This window comes from Alexandromys fortis, unplaced genomic scaffold (assembly GCF_014885135.2).
Source record: "Alexandromys fortis isolate MF-2015 unplaced genomic scaffold, M_Fortis_MF-2015_v1.1 scaffold_3, whole genome shotgun sequence".
NCBI classification, from domain to species: domain Eukaryota; kingdom Metazoa; phylum Chordata; class Mammalia; order Rodentia; family Cricetidae; genus Alexandromys; species Alexandromys fortis.
In genome coordinates this window covers 28203243-28227036 of record NW_026067909.1, presented here as the reverse complement: position 1 = coordinate 28227036, position 23794 = coordinate 28203243, and the positions used below count along the sequence as shown (strand labels likewise).

The 23794-nt window shown below is 45.8% G+C and overlaps 1 protein-coding gene across 1 annotated transcript in view; it reads left to right on the top strand.

Annotated features, from left to right (window-relative positions):
* The window catches only part of Cul4a (cullin 4A), a 38485-nt gene that overhangs the window by 2614 nt on the left and 12077 nt on the right, over positions 1–23794 (top strand). Inside the window, exons 3-14 of the mRNA XM_050137466.1 lie at positions 6085–6189; positions 11676–11744; positions 12789–12862; positions 13331–13493; positions 14089–14178; positions 15151–15233; positions 18071–18138; positions 19976–20094; positions 20620–20812; positions 23256–23360; positions 23477–23587; positions 23664–23749. Coding sequence (XP_049993423.1) covers positions 6085–6189; positions 11676–11744; positions 12789–12862; positions 13331–13493; positions 14089–14178; positions 15151–15233; positions 18071–18138; positions 19976–20094; positions 20620–20812; positions 23256–23360; positions 23477–23587; positions 23664–23749 — 1266 coding nt within the window. The remainder of the gene's footprint in view (positions 1–6084; positions 6190–11675; positions 11745–12788; positions 12863–13330; positions 13494–14088; positions 14179–15150; positions 15234–18070; positions 18139–19975; positions 20095–20619; positions 20813–23255; positions 23361–23476; positions 23588–23663; positions 23750–23794) is intronic.

Sequence of the window (23794 nt, the reverse complement as noted above, 5' to 3'; positions counted from 1 at the left end):
TGTTCCCCTTCCTCCCTTCACCAACCCCCAGTTCTCCTCTCTCAGACCCCCACTGTACATCCCCCAAGTGCTTGTTGTTTTTATTCCTGATTAGTGTGGATATAGTACAATTGGTGTATTCATCAGGTAAAGGACCTTTGGGTGCCCAGTGGGAAACATTGCCAGTAAAGCCGCTGTGGGCATGAGTTCTCATTCCTCTCAGGAAACTATCTCAGAGATCTTAAGAAGATGTGTGTTTCATTTCTTAAGAAACTGGCTGCTTTTCAAAGTGGCTGTACTGTTGTGCACCCTGCCAGTAGTATGAAGTCCTGTTTGCTCCACATTCTCACCAGCATTTGGTGCTGTCGGCTTTACCTGTGGTTTAATTTACAGTTCTACTGATATTAGGCATCTTTTCATATATTTATTGTTATATTTTGTACCCTTTTTTGAAGCTAACTATTCAAACCTTTTGTCTGCTTGACTGCCTCCTCTCCTCTCCCTCCCTTTTTATCTCACTATGTAGCCTACTCTGGCTTCAAATTTATAACTTTTCTGCTTCAACCTCCCAAATTCTTTTGTTAACAGACATAAGCCAGTATGTCCAGCTTCATTTTTTTTTTTTAGATTATTTTCCTGTTACTGAGTGTGGATTTAGTATGGTTTCTTCCAGATACAAGTTGCATATATTTTCTTCTAGTTCATAATTTACCCCTTAACTTTTAGATATATGTCCTTTTAAGAACAGTGATTTAAATTGTGAAGTCTAGTGTTTCAGCTGTTCTTTTAGGTTGAGATTTTAGTATCTGCCTAAAAAAATAAGAAAATAAAATTTTGCCATAGCTGGGAATAGTAGCACACTCTTGCCCCCCCCCCCTTGGCAGAAGTGATTCAGGAATTCAAGGTCAGCCTCTTCTACTAGCCAGCTCTAGGCAAGCTACATGAGACCCTGTCTCAAAAAAACAGATCTTTGTCCTAATCTAAGATCTTATATTTCCCTAGTAGACATTTAGAGTTAAAAAATTTGCATTTAGATCTGTGATCTATAGCTTGTGGACTTTTGTGTGTATTGTAAGATATAAATCTACATTCAGTGTTGTCCCTATAAATGTCCAGGTGCTGGGCACGTTGTTGCCCGACTGACTTTCTCAAAGACAAGACCAGCTGTCCATCTAGGAGTGGGTGTAACGAGGTGTTAAATCTGAAGGGGCTGGCTCCGCCTTGCGTTCCCACAGTTGTTTCAGCTGTTCTTGGTCCTCTGTCTTTAGGAATCTTAGAATCTGTTTTCTGGCTTCTTCCAAGAGGCCAGCTAAGGTTTTGATTGGGATTCTGGTGACTCTATTAGATTGGTTAGAGAGAACCGACTCAGCCTTAATGATAGAGAACACTCTGTTGGGTGGGGCTTTTTAAATATTTCTCAGCAATGTTTCTTGTTTCGGTTATACAGATGTTACAAACTTTTTATGGTTTTTTTAACCTTAAGTTCTGATTTGTGATTTTCACTGTTATAGAGGAACACTGTTGATTTTTATATATTGAAGTTGTCTTTCTAACTTGACAACCTTGTTTGTTTCTAGCTTTTTCGTAGATTCCCATTTGGTCTTCTGCCCAGATGATCATATGTAACTAGAAAGCTTTTTCTTTTCTAAATTTTGTGCCTATTATTTCTTTGCTTTGTCTTGCTTTACTGGCAAGAGCCTCTAGGACAGTGGTTAGAAGTAAGAAAGCAGGGCACTTGTCTTGCTCTGGGTCTCAGGAACGTTTATTTTACTGCTGTTGAGTGTAGTGCTACCACGTAGGTGGGTCCTTTCTGCTCCTGGGTTGATGAAAGTATGTTTCTGCATCTATTGAGGGATCATGTGGGTTTTGTCTCTTAGTTTGTCAGTTATGGTCATTATCCCCCCCCCTTTTTTTTGAATATAAAGACAGTCTTGTATGTTTGGGCTATATCTTACTTGGCTGAAATGGGTTTTTGTTTGTTTGAGACATAGTCTCACTGTGTAGCCTTGACTGGCTACTCACTATGTAGGCTAGGCTAGCCTCAAACTCCCAGAGGATCCTCCTGCCTCTGCCTCCTGAGTGCTGCTGGAATTAAAGTGTCTGCCACTGTGCCTAGTTCTGTGGTCTTTTTATGTGCTGGGTTGAGTTGTTAATGTCTTGTAAACTTGTCTTACTGGATAATTTTCCTACTACAACTTTGATCAGTTTGCGTGTCAAAGTAACGGTGGCTTTTTGGGTTTGAAATGAGTCTCCCTTATATACAGTTGGTGGCATTTCTTTCCTTAGATGTTTGCAGCATTCCCTCATGGAGCCACTCTGTTCTCATTAGCATCGCCATCATTGTTACCACTTTATGTGTGTGGATGTTTTTCCTGCATGCATGTCTGGGTACCACATTCCAAACCTAGTGCCCACAGGACAGAAGGTGTCACATCTAGAACTGAGGCTACAGACAGTTGTGAATTGCCACGTGGGTGCTGGATGTCAAACCTGGGTCCTCTGAAAGGTCAACTTCTAACTGCTGAGCCATCTCCATCTCGGTTTTCTTCATGGAAAGATTTTAAGTGCACAGTGATTGTTCCAAGTCCCCCTGAGACTACCAGCCCTCTTGTCTTCAGAGTCTAACCCAGTCATGCCTCCACTACTATTGCTGCCACTGGTGTGAGTTTCCCACACACTTTGTCTTCTTCCTACGGGCGCAGTTGGGGTTATTCTGAAGGCTTTTTGATGCTATGCTTCATCTTTGGACACATAGACTCTCTTAGATGACTGTTTCTTCCTGACCTTCAAGCTCTGTGTTTTGGTTCTGGTTGATCCCATTAAGGAGAATCTGATAATCTTTGACTGGATGTTCAACATTATAAATTCTGATATGCCAGATATTTTTATATACTTTATTGTTAAAGTATTTGGAGACCATCTGGCCTTTTTAAGTCTTGCTTTTAGGATCAGTTAGGCCAGACCAGAGCAATGCTGTATCCAAGACCCCAACACTGAAGCAGAGCTTCCTAGGACCCTGACTGTGGCTTCCAGTTGTTCTAGGCCCCGTGTGAACTCTGGCACTGTTTCCTCCACCCTTCTAGATGGTTCTTTTCTTGACATTTGTAGTTTCCTCCCCTTTGTTGCATATTGGGAGACTTTACCTCCCCTGCAGGCCCTCATCTCCTGACTCAGGCTTGCAGCCTGGAAACTGGGTGGGAAGCTGGATCACCAACCTCTAGTCACTGTCAAAGGCCTCAGTATGCTTGCTGTGCTTTGTCTGGGTTTTGGTGCTCAAGACACCAACATGCTTTGTGTTTTGTCTGGTTTTTTTTGGGGGGAGGGGGGGTTGACCAGGAGTAAGAACTACACCAAGTACCTAAATACTCAGAAGTTTTGTTTGATAAAATGTATCTTGCTACTGAAGCTACTGTCCTGTTGCCTAGACACTGCACTGTCCAGTTTTAGCTGTCCTAGCAGTGTAAGGACTTTTCCATGCCACATGCAGTGATGTGAGGGTGAGACCTCACACATTCCAAGCCACTCCATCCCATCCTTGGGCCTCTGTAGAGAAGTGCTACTGAAGCAGAGCCAAGGGACAACTTGGGCCTTGAGCCAGCGACTGCTCACCTGCTCCTCTGTGTTTGTTTCAGCTGTGCTTCATGCTCTGCCTCAGAATCTTAGCTGCAATGCGAGCATCAGTTTTTACCAGAGTCTGGAAATGTTTACTTTTAAAGTCCAGTGTAGACACAGAAACCCATTGGTTATGCTCTATGCCCAGCAACTTGTTTGCTCAGGTTTTCTCCTTGGATTCCGTCTGTCAGTTCATGATGAGGAAATCTCCGGGCTTCCCACCCTCTGTCTTCCTCCTCTGGGTAGGGCTATTTTAAGGATGCAGATCTCTGCTTTGCTTCTGAAGACCTGAGTCTGAACCACTCAGAAGAACGTTCATCTGTGACTTTTGTACTGGAGTTTTGTTCTTTGGTCATCCTAGTGCACAACATTATTTCCAGGAGCCATTAGAGGAAGGCCCAGTGTTGAGCACAACTTGAGAACAAATTCCTCAGAGTGACCTAGGTTCCAGGGAGAGTCCAGGTCACACAACAGGGCTGTTAGTGAAGGAGGAAGCAGCATAATTTTGTGTAGAAGTAAGTGATAGGATTGGCTTAAACTAGTGTGGAAAGCCCAGGAAATGGTGGACAGATCAGTGTTGTTCTTACCTGAGGTATTCTATTACCAATAAAGACGCGGGAGTCAGATATTGGGGTATAAACCTTGTAGAACAAAGAAATGGGAGAAGAGCGACCAGTTGACCCCTTCTCTCCACAATTCCGAGAGTAAAAAGGACATCCAAAAAGCCCAAGAATCCTCAAGTCCCTGTCTGTTCTTCCCGTGCCTCTCTGTCCGTATCCTGGTCCTCTGTATACTTTCTGACTGGTTCTTGTCAGCTACTCACTGGCTCAGCCCCCGATTCAAGGTTAACTTTATTAACACAGTCTCAGGCCGTCACCGCGTGATCAAATATCCTACAACAGATCAGTATTGCTCTATTACCACTTTGAGGAAGTCATGCACTAGTATAGAGTAAATTCAATACAGAAGCAGAGAATCTACCCTCTCCGACCACCAGAACCTGCCGTCGTCTAGCAGCCCTGCTCAGCGTTCAGTAGCTGTGTGTCTTTAGCTCTTTCCTCAATCTTTTTTCTTTTTTTCTTTTTTTTTTTTCTTTTTTTTGGTTTTCTGACACGAGGTTTCTCTGTAGCTTTGGAGCCTGTCCTTGAACTAGCTTTTGTCGACCAGGCTGGCCTCAACTCGAACTCCACCCGCCTTGCCTCCAAGTGATGGCAGTAAAGGCGTGTGCCACCACTGCCCGGCTAAATAGATCTGGAGGACTGTGGTAGGAGCATGTCTCCTTAGAGGCTTCTGAGTTTCCTGTTGCCTGCATTTGAGTCCTGATTTCATTCTACATTGTCACTCAGGTGGGCATCTAGTGAGGTCCAGTATCCCAGCACTGTTCCAGGTGGAATGGGGTGAGGAGGGGAGGTAGGAGACAGCAAGCCTGTGGCGTGACCATCCTTGCCCCAGAAAGTGTCACCAGTCCTGAGCTGCTGGGTCTGGGCAGCATGCCTTGCTGGTCTTCTGCTATGAGTTCAGAGTCATCCTGGGGCCCTACCCTGCCACATCGGTATATCTCTTTGTCATGGCTGGGCCCAGATGTAACTAGGTGTGTGTGGCAGTTTCCTGAGGGCTTGCCAGGCAGTTGGGCTTGTTTCCCTTGCGTCCTTTTTGTCAGTGAGTTAGTGACATGGTCCATGATTTCCTGTGACTTCAGCTCCAGCCCAAGAACCTCTGCATGAATTTGAATTTAGGAAGCCTACAGCTGCCTGCTGTCCCTCATTTCGTTCTTCACCTGAGGGGACTAGACAGGGCCATAGGAAACATTGTTCATTGTTTCAGTAGCATAAGCACATGCAGGTGATGCTTGAGAGCAAGTGGACAGACAGCACTGGACACCGCAGCCCACACTTATCGGCATCCGGTGCTCTGACCCAGCCACAGTCTGTTAGTCTGGGACAGAAGTAGTCCGCTGTGAGGAGTGACCCTTGGGGCTATATGAGCAGTATTTTTATAGGAATGGATTGATATGAGTAACAACTGTGAACTGGTACAAGCTAAATCCAAAATCCACCACATCCCACCTTTGATTGTTAGACTAAATCTTACTTCTCTGGAGTGGCTCTTTTAAATGCCACACCCTCTACTCATGGTAGGTGGAGTCCCTGCCATGCATGAGCAGGAATTCTGAGCAGGATAAATAAATGTGTGTCCTACCTCAGCCTGGAGAATCAGAAAATGGCCATAAGCTCCAAACCTGCTTCAGAATCCTGGTCCTGCTGTGCGGCCTGATAGAGAAGCACTGAACTGGGCAGAGCTGGATACTTGAGGTGCCGGGCCTCCCAAGTGCTGGGGATAACAAGTGTAGCACAGCTTCAGTCCGAGCCCCTTAGTGGTGGCCATTGCCATGATGCTCGCACAAGTGCGGGAAGACCCATAGTTCTGGGCTTGCTTGTAGGTCACTGAAGTACTCAGTGACATTTGACCGATCACTCTCTCCCTCTGTTGTAGGCTGTTGAAAACCTTTGTTCTCACAAAGTCTCCCCGACACTCTACAAGCAGCTGCGCCAGGTCTGCGAAGACCACGTCCAAGCCCAGATCCTCCCGTTCAGAGAATATCCTTTCTGTGCTTTTCCTTTGTGCCTTGGGATGGTTGTTTATTACACACATCTTTAAAATGGGATAAAGGACTAATGGATATCCTTAATATTAAAGGAATAAGTTTTAAATCCTCTTTTATAGAACAAAGGGCCTAAGTTTGTTTCATAACTCATTTTGATAGATTTTTAGGTGAAATTTGTAACATCTGAATGACTAATGGGGGTAAACAGCTTCCACTTATGCATCTAGTTGGAGAATTTAGAGAAATTTCTAAAAATTCCTTAAAATTGAAATTCTGTCCTTTTAATGAAAACCATTTGTATTCATTTTCTATAACATGTGACAAATCCTACAAATGTGGCTGCTTCAAACATACCCAGTTTATGTTTGGGGTTGTTTCTGTCAGAAATCAGGGTTCAGCCCCTTGGTTTCCTAGCTCGTTGTCTCACAGGCCCAAGTCCAGGTGTCAGGAAGGCTGTCTCATCTGAAGGTGGGTCTTTCCTGGTTCCCACAGGTGGGTAGCTATAAGGAAAAAGATCCCTACTTACCATCTGGCCGTGGGGCCGGCTTAACCCGAGGACTGTGCTCAGATGCTTGCTGCATCCCGTTTCTCCTGGTGGGTTGTGTGCTATTGTGGGCAGGCAGGAGAACCTGCCTGTCTGGTCTAAGACTGTACCTCCTAGGACACGACCAGACAAAGGAGTGGTGGCTGTGGTGTTCAGTTGAAGAAGGGAATTATTTATTCAGGCATGCGCTATACACAGCGCTGGGCAGAGGGCAGCATGGGGTCTGCTGCCATGTCCATGCGCACAAGGACATCTGTATGACCTGGCCTAAGGCTGGTCCCCAAGCCCATTGCCAGTTTTAGGACACAAACGTCATGTGTGAATCCCATGCTGACTTCTTTGGCTCCTTGCTTTAGTGTATAAAACAAAGCCCAACACCTGCCTATTGAAGATTTTTGCCGGGTTCAGGAAATCTTTTCTTCCTGTGACTCTCATCAAAGGAAACATGGTCCTGCCAGCTGTACAGACCCTGTTAATGCAGAGCAGCAAGCAAGCAGTGTTGCTGGATGTTGAGGCCTTTAGGCTTCTGCTACATAGGCGTCTATCAGATCCTCTCTATTCTCTGGCAAGTGTTCTGAACTAACAGCTTCAAGCTTGTACAAGATCACCGTGACCACATACCCTGGAGGAGAACCTGCCAGCATGCACTCTTATCTGTGAGGCTTATGGAGCCCCTACACCTTTCAGAGTACTGGAGTAGCCTGGCATGTGGGCCCAGTGACACTAGATGTTCAGCAGCCGTGTTGTAGGACAGTAGTACCCATCAGGGTCAGCTCATCGTGTTTTGTTCTAATCCCACTTTTCTGGAAACCACATTTTGATTGCCTGCTTTAATTATCCTCCTGCCAGTTAATCCCACTCTGGGGGTTGACCAAAATGGTCACATATGTAACAAGTCTTTGTTTCCTACCCTGTGGTGGATTATAGAAAAGTGGCTGTGCCTCATTTCTACCCTCCAAGGGATCCTAGCTCCAGGGTAGAGCCGAGGAAGGATGCTGTTCCTTGGTAACAAGCAAGGATGATAAAAAGTCACGATTTGTTTACAGAAGGAAAAAGCGCTAAAACATTAGATGCCTTAGTGACAGTGTGTCTTGAACCCAGACACATGCAGCTGACAGCGGCAGGGCAGAAATCGGGGTGGGGCCCGGGAGGAGACCACTGGATTGGGCCTCGAAGGACAATGGGATGTAACCAGACAGAGTGAACGTGAGTGAGTGCAAAGTGTGTTCTTAAGAACTGTGCCAGGCCAGATGGTGGTGGCACACGCCTTTAATCCCAGCACTTGGGAGGCAGAGGCAGACTGATCTCTGGGAGTTTGAGGCCAGCCTGGTCTATAGAGCAAGTTCATTCCAGGACAGGCACCAAAGCTATAGAGAAACTCTATCTCGAAAAAAAAAAAATTAAGCACAGTCTGGTGTGCAGTACAGGTCACAGGCTGCATTTAGTTCTGGATATGCCATCACGGAGTTGCACTTCAAGCTGTACAAGTCAGTGAGATTACTTACAGGTTTCTAAGCAAGAGCTCAACCAAATTGTCATATGAAGATCTATTGGGCAGAATGATGGGACAATCTAGAACGGTGGCCAACATGCAGCCTAAAACCTTCACCAGCCAACATATTTCCAAAGTGGCTGTTATGTGTTGCTGGGCATCAAACTAGGTTCTGGAAACAGCATTGTAACACAGGATTCTCCCTTAAGGCGTCCCTCAATGGAGATAACAAAGATAGGCTTTTGTGTAGCAAAAGGCCACGTACACCTCTGGACATAAAGGAAGACTAACCCGCCTACCTGAGAAGGGATGTGCCAGGAAGAGGAGATGGTGCTGTTGGGTGGCCTGTGCAGAAACGTGGCAGGCAGAGTGAGACAAGCCCAGAGGCCAGGATGAGCAGTTGCTGCCACTGGCTTCCAGAAGAGAAAAGCCAAAAAAGGAAGGCTCACCTGTGACCTGAAGTGTGGCTGGCTCCCTGTTGTGCTCAGGGTTCTGCAGTGCACAGTTTCGCCAATGGGGAGAATGGTAATTAAATAGCCCCAAACATCAATGTGAGATAATTTTCTCGACCTGATTGAGATGCTGCAGCCAAGTTGAATGACCCTGGGGATTGGCACTCAGATAGCAGTGGACACCTCTGGAATATACACAATGTATTTTTGCTTTCCTTTAAATGGTCTTTGTGATTGGCAGTTTTTTGATGGTGTGTCGTAAGCATTCTTGTTGTTGGATTTTATCATACCATGAAGGACGTACCTTACTTTCATGGATGGTGTGTGTCCTTTGCATGGATTGAAATGAGACCAGAATGGCTACCATAAAGCTGCCTCAGCAGAAGCCACAACAGACCCTCCTGTCAGCTATGCATCTCATTGCCTAGACTTGCTCACCTCTGGCACTGTGGTGATGCTGTAGGCCTTGTATCCTGGAATTGACTGAATTCTAGCAGGTTGCATAGGATCTTGGTAAATACCTACTCTGTGGTATTAGTTCACTCTTTGGCGCTTTTTTTTTTCATGGAATATACCAACAAATGGTTAATGAGGATGCCTGTTTAATTAACAGAGCTCTTTTCTTAAAGAACATTGACATTGAACCCTTACACTTAATACTGGACCAGGTACAACTCCTCCATGGTTATTAGTGATGCCTGAGCTGCCAGGTAGCAACAGAAGATGGACTAGCGTCAGTTTAACTCCGTTTTTAAGCTTAAAGGCCCATTCAGGCTCACTGCCACACAACTCCAGCTGCACAGTGTGAAGGCAGTAGGGACTCTGCAGATCGGCAGGCTTGTGGCATCTCTCAACCTGCTGAATGTCCTGTGGCTGGCCTTTGTCTTGCTTTGCACAAATAGAGGTCTGGCATATTTTACCATCATAGAAGCATTCTCCCAGGGTAATGTGCTAGCCACGGAACTGATGGGCCTTTTCTCTGTCTAAACTTGTGAATATGCTTCCTGAGATTAGGCGGCAAGAACTAGACCTCTTTGTCTGACCTACTATGGTTATTGCCACCTGCACAGATGTGCCTGTGGCCTCAATGCCTCCCTAAGCATTCTCTTCCCCTCCTAAGGCTGGGACAGCATCACCTGTCTCTACCAGCTGCCCTTGACTGATGAAGATCTGGTGTGGCATAACTGCCAAGTTTCTCCTCAGTCTGGATGCGCAGTTTCCTCATGGGAACTGAGTGTGGGTGGCCTGCCACACTGGAACTCATTGAAGGGATGGTGCCGTGTGCTAGTGAGTGGCAGACAGGGCTACAGCACAGGACCCCGGTGCTTTCCGCCTACGTGGACTGCTTTTTTTGTATTGGGAAGCTCAAAGAGCAAATGAAGATCCTTCTCTCGAAACCCGCTTTCAGATAGCTTTATTTTAAAATTGTATTTTGTACATTTTTTAAAAAAGGTATATCCTAGGAGCTAGAGAGGTTACTCATTGATAAAAGCACTTCGTGGAAAAAAAAAAAAAAAAAGCACTTGGTGCTCTTGTCACGGACCCAAGTTCAATTTCCAGGACTGCTCACTTGAGCTCCATCCAGGTGATGTGACACCTCTGGCTTCCATGGGTATTGGCACCAACACACACATACATACCAATAAAAAAAATTAAATCACTTAAGAAAAAAATCTAAAATTTAAAAAAATAAGTGGGACTGGAAGGATGGCTCAGCAATTAAGAGCACTTGCTGCTCTTGCAGAGGACCGGGTTTGGTTACTAGAACCCACACGGTGGCTCACAACCATCCATAACTCCAGTTCCAGGAGATCTGATTTCCCTTTCTGTTCTCTTCTGGACACTACATATATGTACACAAATACATACATACATATGTACATAAATTATAGAATGTCCTAATAGCAAGTTCCAGGCCATCCAGAGAACATAATGAGATACTAGCTCACAAAAAAAGTGTGTGTATGTATGTGTATACTGGCACGTGCCTGTAATATCTGAGGACACTGAGGCAGAGGACCTCAAGTTCAACACCAGCATAGGATGTATGTCAATATCCTGACTCAAAAACAGACGAGCACAGTGTGGTGGCTAATACCTGAAATCCCAACATGTGGGAGACTGGGAAAGGAAGATTGCTTCATTTAAGGCCAGTCTTGGCTAGAATGGGACTGTCCCAAAAGCACACATACAGCATACATGTGTACACTTAGAGTCTAGCTGAGTGCATAATTTGGTCATGAATACAACTTGATGTTAGTATTCTGAGCTTTTACTTTTACTGGGCAGACCACTACCACTCTTGAGCTGCCAGCTCCCTGCTATACACTTTTATACACACATTGACTGTGGGGCACTCAGGCCCCACCAGACACTAGTTCTAGAAGGTCCATCGTGGAGTTATGTTCGGTCCTGACCCTCGGAAGCTGAAATTTGGACACCCAGATGAAGCACTCATGCCTCGTTGTGTGTCAGTGGGCAGGAATGGAAAGTAACCCTGCAGAGAAGAGAGAATGGAAGTCAACGTGGAGCAGTGAGAGACAGATCCAAGGGGATGGGATGAGTCAGGTAGGTTACTACAAAAGGAAATGAGGTGACAGCTGGCAGAGGCTAGGAACCCACTTGTGGTTTGGGAGCTGCAGGTCTCTGTCAGTCTTTTTGTAAACTGGCTTATAAGCCTGAGTGTTTTCTGGAGGCTGGAAGTCCAAGACTCAGGCACGAGTAGACTCCTGGTAAGAGCTTTCTGCTTAGTAGAGAGTGAGGTGTCTTTGATTCCTCTTGGTACTATTGCCTTGGGATTAGATTTTCACTGTGGGTTTAGAGAACACAAGTGTTCAGACTATAGTGTAACTTACACTAGATAATGGTATAATGATCATACTTTCTGTGTTACTAGAAGGACACCTGGGAAGGGTAATGAGATTGAAAGTTGTAAAAAAAAAAAAATGGAACGGACTAGTGTGTTTGAAGTTTCCTTAGCAGGTCCGCACAGACTCACTAGACAGCGTTTTATTTCTAAAGAAGATTAACACATGCTGGCAAGACCACTGCAGACAAATGGTAAGTTTGCAGCCCTTCGCCAGCCCTGCTTCTCCATCCTGGGTGCTATTAGTAATGCCTGTGTTGGCTCACTCACACCTGCCTTAACCTGCCTTTCCACCAACTTAAGGCCTGAGCTCAGGGGCCCTTCACTACAATTGAGCAGGAGAGTAGGGTGGGGAGGGTGCTGGCCAGCTCTGCCTCCAGGTCAACAGTCAGTGTGTGCTTGAAAAAAGAGGTGCCTTAAGTTCTCAAAGGAAACCCCAGGTGTCTAACTGCAGTTTGGCCTGGGTTCCAGCCCCTTGCTGTAGTTAGATAGCAGAAGCTTAGGCTGTGATGGTGTCTGACTTGTCTTCACACATGTGAGTTTTTGTGTGGCCCAGCTGTTGGCTTCTTCAAGTAGCCTGAGTGCTTGTTTTCTAGAGTTGAGGGGAAGGTGATGAGCCATGTAGATGTGAGAACAATGTCTGTTAGGGACGGTGTTCTCAAATGTCATCAGTCTCTGCAGAAAGTGGAATCAGTCCCAGCTGGTAAATACAGGGCTTCAACAGCAAGGGTAGAAGGATAGCTCACTGCCTGCGCTTTCGCTGTCCTTGCAACAGAGCACACTCGGGAGCCCGAACCTCAAGACCATGTAGCAAGATTTAACTTAGAAAATTTAAGCTAGGAAGGGGGATCCTGCATGTGTCTGAAATCACATTTAGGAAGTAAACAGGAAAATAAGGAGTTTAAGGCCATGAAACCCCATCTCAAAAAAACCAAGAAAGACTAGTACTTAGCCATCCAAAGAGCATCATTGTGTCGTCTGTTGGGAGATAATTAAATTTCAAAGATCATTGAGGTTAGATGCTTTGAAATTCCTGTAGTCTGGGCTGAAAAATACCAGAAGAGAAGTTAAATTTATAAAAATTGGGGACTTGATGTGTGAGGGCTTTCCATCAAGAAGTGATTGTTACATTCAAGACAGCTAATGTAAGGACGGTCCGGAAAGTCTGATCTCAAGTGGTCGGTGCATGGCTGAGCATGGGAACGGGGGTGTGAGTGCTGCTCCTTTCTGGTCTTCAGATCATGATCAGAAGCATCTTCCTGTTTCTGGATCGCACCTATGTCCTCCAGAACTCCATGCTTCCTTCTATCTGGTGAGTGCCCTCCTGGTCTGACAAGCCCTGCTGCCTTCTCTCGGGTGGAGTGATTCTTCCCAAATCTCCTAGGCTACCAGCTGAGGAGTAGAGAGGAGATTTCTGGGAACAGTGCAGGAAAAAGGAAGGGATCCAGAGGGAGCAGATGCAGTGGTGGTTCCCACAGACTTGACACCTTTGTGGCTTGCCCAAGAAGAATGGTGAGCCATGGGTCAGAGACAACAGATTCACACAAAAGCAATCGATTATTGGGCACCTGTGTGACATGTATCTCATTACCTCCTGGGGGTGGTCAGCTTGACCTATCCAGGAAATAACCTCATTTAGGGTAGAGACACTGTCATCTGGACTAGAGGCCTTTCCAAGCTCTGGGTATAACCAACAAATAGCAGTTTGGGGCAGGTGCATGTGAAGCTTCTGGAGCATCCAAGGCTGACCTGAAGCCTTGCTCTGCTTTCTGCCTGTCAGGGACATGGGCCTAGAGCTGTTCAGGAACCACATCATCAGCGACAGAATGGTGCAGAGTAAGACCATTGATGGGATCCTGCTGCTCATTGGGCGTGAGAGAAGTGGTGAGGCTGTGGACAGGAGCCTGCTCCGGAGTCTGCTGAGCATGCTCTCAGATCTCCAGGTGAGGCTTTGGTCTTGAGTGTGTGTGAGCCACTGCAGGTGCCTGCTGCAAAGTAAACACAGGCTTCATAAAGTATGAGTTGAAGATATGGTTATCTAGTCCTTAAGGAGAGAATGCCTGAAGCTATCACCACACTACACAAGGAGCCACGGAGGAAAAGATTGATAAGTATGGCTGTATAAAAATGTTAGTTTCGGCCGGGCAATGGTGGCACATGCCTTTAATCCCAGCACTGGGAGGCAGAGGCAGGCAGATCTCTGTGAGTTCAAGGCCAACCTGGTCTACAAGAGCTAGTTCCAGGACAGGCTCCAAAGCTACAGAGAAACCTGTCTCAAAAAACCACACAAAAAAAGTTAGTTTAAATGGAAAATATACCATAAACAAAGGTAAAATCAATTGCTAAGGTACAAAGGCAAATAAACATTAGTGTTGAGCAGGTAGGGCCCTGGCCTGGCAGGAGAAGTTTTCCAGAGATCAGTGGCACATGATGACCACAAGCTGCAGCCTGCTGACTCAGAAGGGGGGGGGGGGGAGGCTTAGTGCTTGAAAAGGCAGGTGCCTGCATGAAGCACTTCAGTAACTGCTCATTCCCTAGGTATATAAAGACTCGTTTGAACTGAAGTTTTTGGAAGAGACTAACTGTCTGTATGCTGCAGAAGGCCAGAGGCTGATGCAAGACAGGGAGGTGAGATGTGTGACCGACTGTCTTTGCTTTAACCCCCTCAGGGGAGCCATTCACAAGGATTGCACTCTTTCCTGTGTACACATTTATCAGTCTCCTCAAGTCCTCAGGGATGGACTGCTTGTTGTAGAAGTTCATTCCTTTCCCTTAGGAGATTTGTCCTTTTATCCCCCCCCCCCAAGTAGTTTCTGGAATAGCAAAGGAGCACATGTCTAAGTGAGAGGATAAAATATAAATCCTAAATATGGAAGACAAATAATTAAGAATCAAAGATTTTCATCTATGTAAAGCACTGGTAAAGAATTATCTCCAAGCCAGGCAGTGGCAGTGCACACCTTTAAGCCCTTGGGAGGCAGAGGCCAGCCTGGTCTATAAGCAAGTTTCAGGACAGCCAAAGTTACACAGAGAAACTCTGTCTCCAAAATAAAAAAATTCTCTCCAAAAATGAATGTGTAATAAATAATACATGTGATATTGCATATGTAATACCAATATCACCCCACCCTGTTGGGCAGCTTCCGAGGTCCTGGAGTTAAGTCCTGAAGGGAGCCCTGAGCACAGACATGGTAACCTGCTCCTTGTAAGGTGGCCCAGCCTGTCAGAGCAGAATTTAACTGCAGCAGGGCTGGCAGATGCCAACCCTGAGGACTATTCACCCCGGACAACTGACATCTGTTTGCTGTCTGGCACTGGGGAGGTCTCACCTCTGACAGCTTCCTGTGTGGGTGCCAGTTTCCAGTAGGCTTTGGGCTTTCTACCCAGATACTACTAGTGACTCACCCTATGGGCCCTAATTTTAGAGGTGGCTCCCAGCCTGCTGGTTGTCACTCACATAGCCTCTCATCCTGCCCAGCCCTGGTCATCTAGTAATATTTGACTTGAAGGTGTTCACTGCTTTTTCAATTCTATGAGGAAATCTTTTTATCAATAATGTGAGAAATCTTTTGTCATTGATGTGTTAATTTTTTTTGGAAGGTTCCAGAATATCTTAACCATGTGAGTAAGCGTCTAGAAGAAGAAGCAGACCGAGTGATCACTTACTTAGACCACAGCACACAGTAAGCACTGTCCTCCTTGGATCCGTTTCGGTTTCTCATAGGCCACATACTTTCTTGCTCCATATTGAAAGAGGTGAGCGGTTGTGGCGCACACATTTATCCCAGCACTCGGGAGACAGAGGCAGGCAGATCTCTGAGGTACCTCAAACTCACCCAGTACTCTGAGGCTACTCCAGTCAGGAGACCATGCTTTGCTTATGATTCGTCTGTACCCAGCAATTATAAACTGTATTTCTTACCACATGCTGTCACGAGTGGCCTGGTCAAGGACAGTGACATCTTTAGCATCTGAGTGCTTTGTTTGCCTGATAGAACTTCACTGAATATGAGACTCTTCACTTAGAAGCTTTTTGTTTTTAAAGATTTATTTTTATTACTTTATGTGGGTATATGCTTTTGAGTACCAGTGCCTGAGGAGTCCGTGGTTCTTGGATCCCCTAGAGCTGGGGTTATAGGTGATTATGAGCCACCTGATGTGAGTGCTGAGTACTGGCCTCTGCAAGAGCAGTGCACACACTTAACTAAGTCATCTCCGTCCCCTAGTTACAAGGTTGTATTAGATGTTTTATATGGCCATAATTCTTATGATACAGTACATTTCCCCCCTCTTTTCATTCATCTTTTTCCTCTAGATTTTGGGTTGATGAGCAGCTAGGGAAATAAGGGAGAGAGAATGTGCATTTGTGCAAAACATGTATTATTTACTGCTGTGAGGAGACGGAAACGGGAAGGGGCACAAAGGGGAAATGGTGAACCATACGAAGCTCCAGTCCGTGTGGAGCTTGGGACAAGAGGAAGGAAAGGGTCAGACTCTCAGGAGATGTAGCATGGGAGTTCAGGATGTGTTCCTCCTTTCCGGTGAGGGATGCCATGGGTCTTAGTCCAGAACTGAGCTGGGGGATGCTGGGTTGCTTAGGGACATTGATGTGCTCCTCACACTCTGACTTGACAGGGAGAAAAGCCAGGAGCCACAGGAGGCCCCTCCAGAGGGGCCCACATCTCTGAGCTCCATTTTCATGGAGGCTGGGATCTCAGTCCTGCCATAGGTGCTGTGAGAGTTAAATAGATTAAAAGGTTCCTTATAGAAGTCTGGGCTTAGTGATACACACTGTTAATCCTAAAGCTCAAGAGGCAGAGGCAGGGGGATCTCTGTGAGTACAAAGCCATTCTGGTCTACATAGCAAGTTTTAGGCCAGTCAGGGCTGCACACTGACACTCTGTCTCAAAAAGAAAAGATTTGCTGCTAAGCCTCACTGCCTGAGTTCAATACCCTGGACTCCTTTTTTATTTTTTGTGGTTTGGTTTGGTTTTGTGTGTGTGGTTTTTTTTTTTTTTTTTTTTTTTTGAGGCAGGGTTTCTCTGTGTAACAGCCCTGGCTGTCCTGGAACTCACTCTATAGACCAGGCTGGCCTCAAACTCACAGAGATCCACCTGCCTCTGCCTCCCGAGTGCTGGGATTGAAGGCATGTGCTACCACCACCCGGACTCCTGGAGGTTTCCTCTGGCATCCACACGTGCTGTGGTGTGTGCACAGCACACAATTTAAACATTGGTACTGGGCCCTGGACTCCAGTGTCCTCCTTAGTTTACAAACTCTAAAGGAAGTCTTGGGAAAGGTAAACATTCTCTGTGATCTTCTGAAAAGAAAAAATATGTGTTATGAATAAAAAAGAGCCAGGAAGTTGAGTGTGGTGGGACACGCCTGAAATCCCAGCACTTGGGAGACCAAGGAAGGCATGGATCTCTATGAGCTCAGGACTGACTTGGTCTATGTGAGGAGTTCCAGGACAGACCCTGTCTGGGGGACGAGGGAGCCAGGAAGATCGTGTCTGTACCTGTGACTGCAGTGGGCAGGCCACATTTCCCACTGCTCTGTTCTGTGTGGTGCTCATGTGGCCAGCCCTCATAGCAGGCTGTTTCCATGAGCAGGAACCCGCCCGGTAATGTTGGGGGTCGGGGTGGCCAGGGTGAGGAATGGAGCTACAGGAGTACATCTCAGACAAAAAGTCGTTGGTCAGCCAATCTCTAGAACCCTCCATTGCTGGTCCCTCCTGTTAGAGAGGTGAGGACCAAAGCTGAGAACACACTGGAAGGCAGAGTAAGTACAGGAAGATTGTGGGGCAGTGATGGAGGAAAGAGGTCAGAGTCTAAATTGTGAGGGAGATGGTAGTTTGCCACGGAAAATACTTATCCCTGTGGATTGTAGGCCTCGTGGTGCCACAGCATAGAGCAACCATCCTGCCTAACAGACCGACAGGACAGTGACCATGGAGAACAGAGTACTTGAGCAGACATAAGCAATAGACTGTAGACTGCACTGCTAGATGTGCCCTGCTGGCTTCTAGACTCTGCCTTCGAGTTCATGTCTACAGTTCAGGAAGCTTTAGCACGGGACAGCAGACCATGAAGGGCAGAGGTGAAAATCAGAAACCAAGGTTAAGACACATGTGCCAGGCTCCTCCGGTGCTCGCTGCTGAGTGTTTTCGGACCTACCTATGGACTTGTCTGTGTTATTCAGCAGGTCGTGTTTAGGTCTTGTTTGCAACAAGAAGCCAGGTATGGCGATGAATGCCTATAATCCCAGCACTGGGTAGCTGGGGTAGAAAACTATGTGCTCAAGACCAGTTTGGGCTATATATTGAGATCCTGTCTCATGAAAGAAAATGAAATCTGGCGTTAGAATTGTCAACACAGTCACAGTCCATAGTTGACGTGATGAAAAGCTTATCTGTTAGCCCTCTGTCGTCTTGGCTGTAGGCTGTCTGTTGTGACTTTAACTTTCCCCTTTGATAGATGACCAGTTCTATGCTGCTGATACTTTCTGGTTTTCTTTATAGGAAACCTTTGATTGCCTGTGTGGAGAAACAACTATTAGGAGAACATTTGACCGCAATTCTGCAGAAAGGTAGATTTTCCCATGTGTAAATTTAAACTAAATTCTATCTTTAACTTGTGAAACTCTGGAAGCGCTGTACATAACTTCTGGATTTGTTATTTTTGGGGATGAACTATTAAGACTCTTGTTTAATGGATGTGCTAGCCCTCAAGAGGCATACGTAGTTAAGAGAGCTGGGATTGTGTGTGTGCACCACCACACCTGGCTTATAACTTGGACCTTTCTTAAAAAATAAACATTAAAGAGCCGTATGCTGGTGGTCTCAGTGCATGCTTTGATAAGCTAAATTGTTGCAAGGAAATGGTAAAGTATACTTGTAAAAACTTATTCTAAATTTCACTAGGGGGCTGTGGAGATGTCTTAGTTGATCACGTGCTTGCCATGCAAGCACGAGTTCCTGAATTTGGATTCCCAGGATCCACATTAAAAAGCTAGGTAGGACTCTTGACAGATATTTTACAAAAAGCTAAAGCTTATTTGTGTGTTTAGCTCAGAAGTAATCTTGAGACATAGCAAGCAGCAAAGCCTCTGGCTTAGACCAGGGACTGTCTCCACACACCTTGACCCTGAGAGTGTAGGCACCCAGGTCTACAGGTAGCTTCTCTGGCCTCTTCTGGCCTCTGCAGGTACTGCACAAACATGATGCATACGTTTACACACAGGCAAAATGCTCATATAATATGAAATAATAAAATTATAAGACCTAAATAGCTGAATAAAAATTCTAAAATTCCATGTCTTGGGCTGGAGAAATGGCTCAGTGGTTAAGAGCATTGCCTGCTCTTCCAAAGGTCCTGAGTTCAATTCCCAGCAACCACATGGTGGCTCACAACCATCTGGAATGAGGTCTGGTGCCCTCTTCTGGCCTACAGACATACACACANCTCTTCCAAAGGTCCTGAGTTCAATTCCCAGCAACCACATGGTGGCTCACAACCATCTGTGATAAGGTCTGGTGTCCTCTTCTGGTCTTCAGGCATACACACAGACAGAACATTGTATACGTAATAAATAAATAAATATTAAAATTCCATGTCTTACAGTTTATTATGTGAATCAAACTAAAAATTTAAAATTGAATCAATTTTAGTTTATATTTATTTTATTTTATGTATATGAGTGCTTAGCTTACATATATGTATATGCACCACATGTATGCAATATCCACAGTGGTCAGAAGAGGGTGGAGGTCAGAAAAGAGCATCAGATTATCCTAGAACTGGAGTTAGACATGGTTGTGAGCCACCATGTGGACTAGAAGCTGAACCTGGGTCCTCTGTAAGAACAGCAAGTGCTTTTACGTGCTGAGCCATCTCTCCAGCCCCTGAACCAATCTTTTAAGAATAAATGTTTTTTCTGACGAATAAACAAAACCTCAGATAATTTGCATTGTGAATTTTGGAGGGGGCGGTTCGAGACAGGGTTTCTCTGTGTAACAGTTCTGGCTGTCCTGAAACTTGCTCTGTAGACCAGGCTGGCCTCAAACTCACAGAGATCTACCTGCCTCTCCTACCCCAGTACTGGGATTAAAGGGGTGTGCCACCACTGGCTGGCATCATTATAAATTTCTCAGGACAAATACTTGTCAAAATATTTTTTTTGACTCAGTGCTTTTGTTAAGGCGTTTGTAAAATGAGAAACTCAATAATACATTCCTAATGCACTCAGAAACTGAGATCCACCTATATGAGCACCTCAGGCAAGTGACCAAACAGGCATGCCGCTGTGGCAGGCATGTGCTCCAAGTCTGCAAGCCATGTGCTGCCCGTGTGGTGTGGACTGTACTGTGTTCACTCCTGAATGCTGCCTTCCTCCTGTGACCTGCTCTCGCTCTGCACCCTGCTAGGGCTCGACCACCTGCTGGATGAGAACAGGGTTCCTGACCTTACCCAGATGTACCAGCTGTTCAGCCGGGTGAAAGGGGGTCAGCACGCTCTGCTGCAGCACTGGAGCGAGTACATCAAGGTACACACCAGCTTACTACACACTATACCCTGCAGAGGCACGTGAACTACTGAGAGGCGCCGTCTGTTTGCCTGTCTTCCACATGACCTGATGTTTTCTTCAGCTAAATCCACTTTTCTAAGGTGACACCGGCAGTGATGGCCACTGTCCAGGTGGACACCAGCAATGTAGTGACAACAGCTCTGCATCCCTTCATGTAAACACTTGTTTCTGCTGCAGTAGCGTATCTGGTGTGTCTGTTTATCAGTCATGACTGCCCACTGGGAACCGATACACACTGTACAGCAGTTTGCTCTGTCTACTGCTGTTTCTAAGCCCAGTTCCTACCTCTGGGTTCCAGGCATTGTGTCTCTCACTTGCCAGTACACACAGCACCACTCATCATCTTCCAGGATGCATGTCAGGCCCACCTGTCCAGAGGGATGCACCTGTAGAGAGGGTACTGCCATCATGTTGTGAGACAGCAAAAGATACTCTTTGGAATCCTAAGCCTGTTGCTGACTTGGTTATATTTTGTGTCTGTAGACCTTCGGGACAACCATTGTCATCAATCCCGAGAAAGATAAAGACATGGTTCAAGACCTGCTGGACTTTAAGGACAAAGTAGACCACGTGGTGGAAGTGTGCTTCCAGAGGAATGAGCGCTTTATCAACCTGATGAAGGAATCCTTTGAGACGTTCATCAACAAGAGACCAAACAAGCCTGCAGAGCTCATTGGTAGCAAACAGTCCTAGATGCTTTTCCTTTGTTACATTTAAAAGGTGTATTTTATATTGTACATGTGTGTACAAGTGTGTTCCTGCTCAAGCGGAAGTCGGAGGGCTTTCAGGAGTCCTTGCACCGTATGGGTTGTGGGGACTGGACTCAGTTTGGCCATGGGCACCTTTACCCACTGAGCCATCATGCTAGCCTTTTTAGGTGCTTTTTAAATATAAAATTGCCAGGTGTGGGTATGTGCCTTTAACCTGTGCATTCTCCGGGTGGTCTGCATAGCAAGTTCCAGACCATGCATGGCTACATGATGAGACTTTTAAAAAAAAAAAAAAAAAAAAGAGCCAGGCTAAGGTTGGTGTCACACCACGCCTGTAATCCCAGCACTTGGGAGGCAGAGGCAGGTGAATCTCTGAGCCTTGTCTACAGAGCTAGTTTTAGGACAGGAAATGAAGGTTGACTATGGTTATGCATACCTCTTTGATCCTAACACTTAGGTGGCAGAGGCAGGTAGATTGCCATGAGTTTGAGGCCAGCCTGGTCCACGTAGAGAGTTTCAGAGCACCCAGGGCTACATAATGAAACCCTATCTCAAAAGAACCAAAAAACAAACCATAAATAAATAAACAGATAGATCAATAAATAAGTAGATAAATAAATGAAGGAAGGAAAAGAGCCTCAAATATTTTTCCCAGCTAGTTTGAGCAGAGTCCAAACCTTGTCAGGATGTCTATGTTGAGCAGTATTCATGTGTGCACAGTTGTACATCCATGAGGGAATGTGTGTCATAGGGACTGAGTCAAGAGTTGAAGTTTTGCATCTGAGAGGCAAGGTGAGAGGGTTAGTGAGTCAGGGCTTCTTGATCCAGGGCTCTCAGCTGCCCTGTAAAAGTCAGGGTTGATCCTTGTCCCGACTGTAAGAATCCCTGAGCAGCTGTGTTCAGGGTGAGGCCTTGTGTGGGGTCAGTGAGGTCATCGGCCTCTGGATAATGCAGTGCTCTTTAGTCACCTGGTCTGCTCCATATCAAACAGGATAAAATAAGAGCTCAGATAAAACAGTCATAATCGCCTCCCTGTGTAGTTATCTCACTGTGGCTGACTTCATAGAGAAGGCAGAAAGGTGACACGAGCAGACAGGAGTGTGGTAGCAGTCGTAAGCAGGGCAGTGTGAGCACAGAGCAGCTCTCAGCTGTGTGCACATGGGCAGACTATTCCACAGGAAAACTGATAGGGGCTGAAGAGGTGAATCAGTTGGTAAAGTGTCTCCCACACAAGCATGAGGACCTGGGGACCTGAGTTCAGATCCTAGCACCCGTGTAGACACAGCCATGGTGGTGTCTGTAACCCCAGTGATGGGGAGGAAAGACAGACAGACCCCCAGAATCTCATTAGCCAGCCAGCCTACTCTTTAACGTCAGGGTTAGTAACAGACCATGTCTCAAAAAGTAAGTTAGAGGGGCTGGAGAGATGGCTCAGAGGTTAAGAGCATTGCCTGTTCTTCCAAAGGTCCTGAGTTCAATTCCCAGCAACCACATGGTGGCTCACAACCATCTGTGATAAGGTCTGGTGTCCTCTTCTGGTCTTCAGGCATACACACAGACAGAATATTGTATACATAATAAATCAATAAATATTTTTTTAAAAAAAGTAAGTTAGATACCGGTGGTGGTGGCATATACCTTTAATCCCAGCACTTAGGAGACAGAGTGAGTTTGAGGCCAGCCTGGTCTACAGAGATAGTTCCAGGACAGCCAGAGATACACAGAGAAACCTTGTCTCAGTAAAACAAAACAAACAAACAAAAAAATCAGTCTGGAGGGGCTGGAGAGATGGACTGGTGGTTGGTTCTTCCAGGATTCAAATGCCAGGACATAGTTTGTAATTCAAGCTTCTCCTGCTGATACTGGCAAAGACATACACCCATACATGAATAAAATAAATAAATTTTTAATAATAAAAAATAAAAATTTACCAGGTGGTGGTAGCTTACTTACACCTTTAATTCTGGCACTTAGGAGGCAGAGTCAGGCAGATCTCTGTGAGTTCAAGACCAGCCTGGTCTACAGAATGAGTTCCAGAACAGCTAGGCTACACAAACCTTGTCTCAAAAAAACAAACCAAAAAGAAAAAAATTCAATCTGAAATTGACTAAAAAAGAATTGTTTTGCTTTTTAAGTCTGTGCATTTGTTAATGGTCTGGAAAGATACATTCTCATTACCTTGAGACCACCTGTTTTAAAATGTCCATTTGCTTCTTATCCTACAGTGGTGGTGTTTTGGGAAAGTTCCAGAGTGCCCAGTTATTACTGGGAGATTGAAAAGAGCTGTTTGGGTTTTTTTTGTTTGTTTTTTTTTCTTGCGGTGTTGGTGTGAGATGGCACCCAGGGCCTTGTATGAACCAGCAGTATCTCTCCTGCTTTGTTTTCTGATTGGAATTCTTGTTTTTCCAGCCAAACATGTTGATTCAAAGTTACGAGCAGGCAACAAAGAAGCAACAGACGAAGAGCTGGAGAGGATCCTGGACAAGATCATGATCCTGTTCCGTTTCATCCATGGTGAGATGTGGCCGATGAACATGCCGACCTGCGCTCAGGAGGAGCTTTCTTCTCACCCGTGTATCACAACATGTAAACCGGCTATCTCAAGTCGTGGTTTTCCTCTGTTTGCACAGGTAAAGATGTCTTTGAAGCATTTTATAAGAAAGATTTAGCAAAACGGCTGCTGGTGGGGAAGAGCGCATCGGTGGATGCAGAGAAGTCCATGCTGTCGAAGCTCAAGCACGGTGAGCTCAGGGTGGGCCGGCTCGCGGGCGGGCACCACGCACAGCTCTTTCTCACCCACTCCTTCACATGTCGCAGAGTGTGGAGCTGCCTTCACCAGCAAGCTGGAGGGCATGTTCAAGGACATGGAGCTTTCCAAAGACATCATGGTTCACTTCAAGCAAGTGAGTTGTTTCTTCAGTAAAGCTGGCTCAGTGGGTCTAACAGTC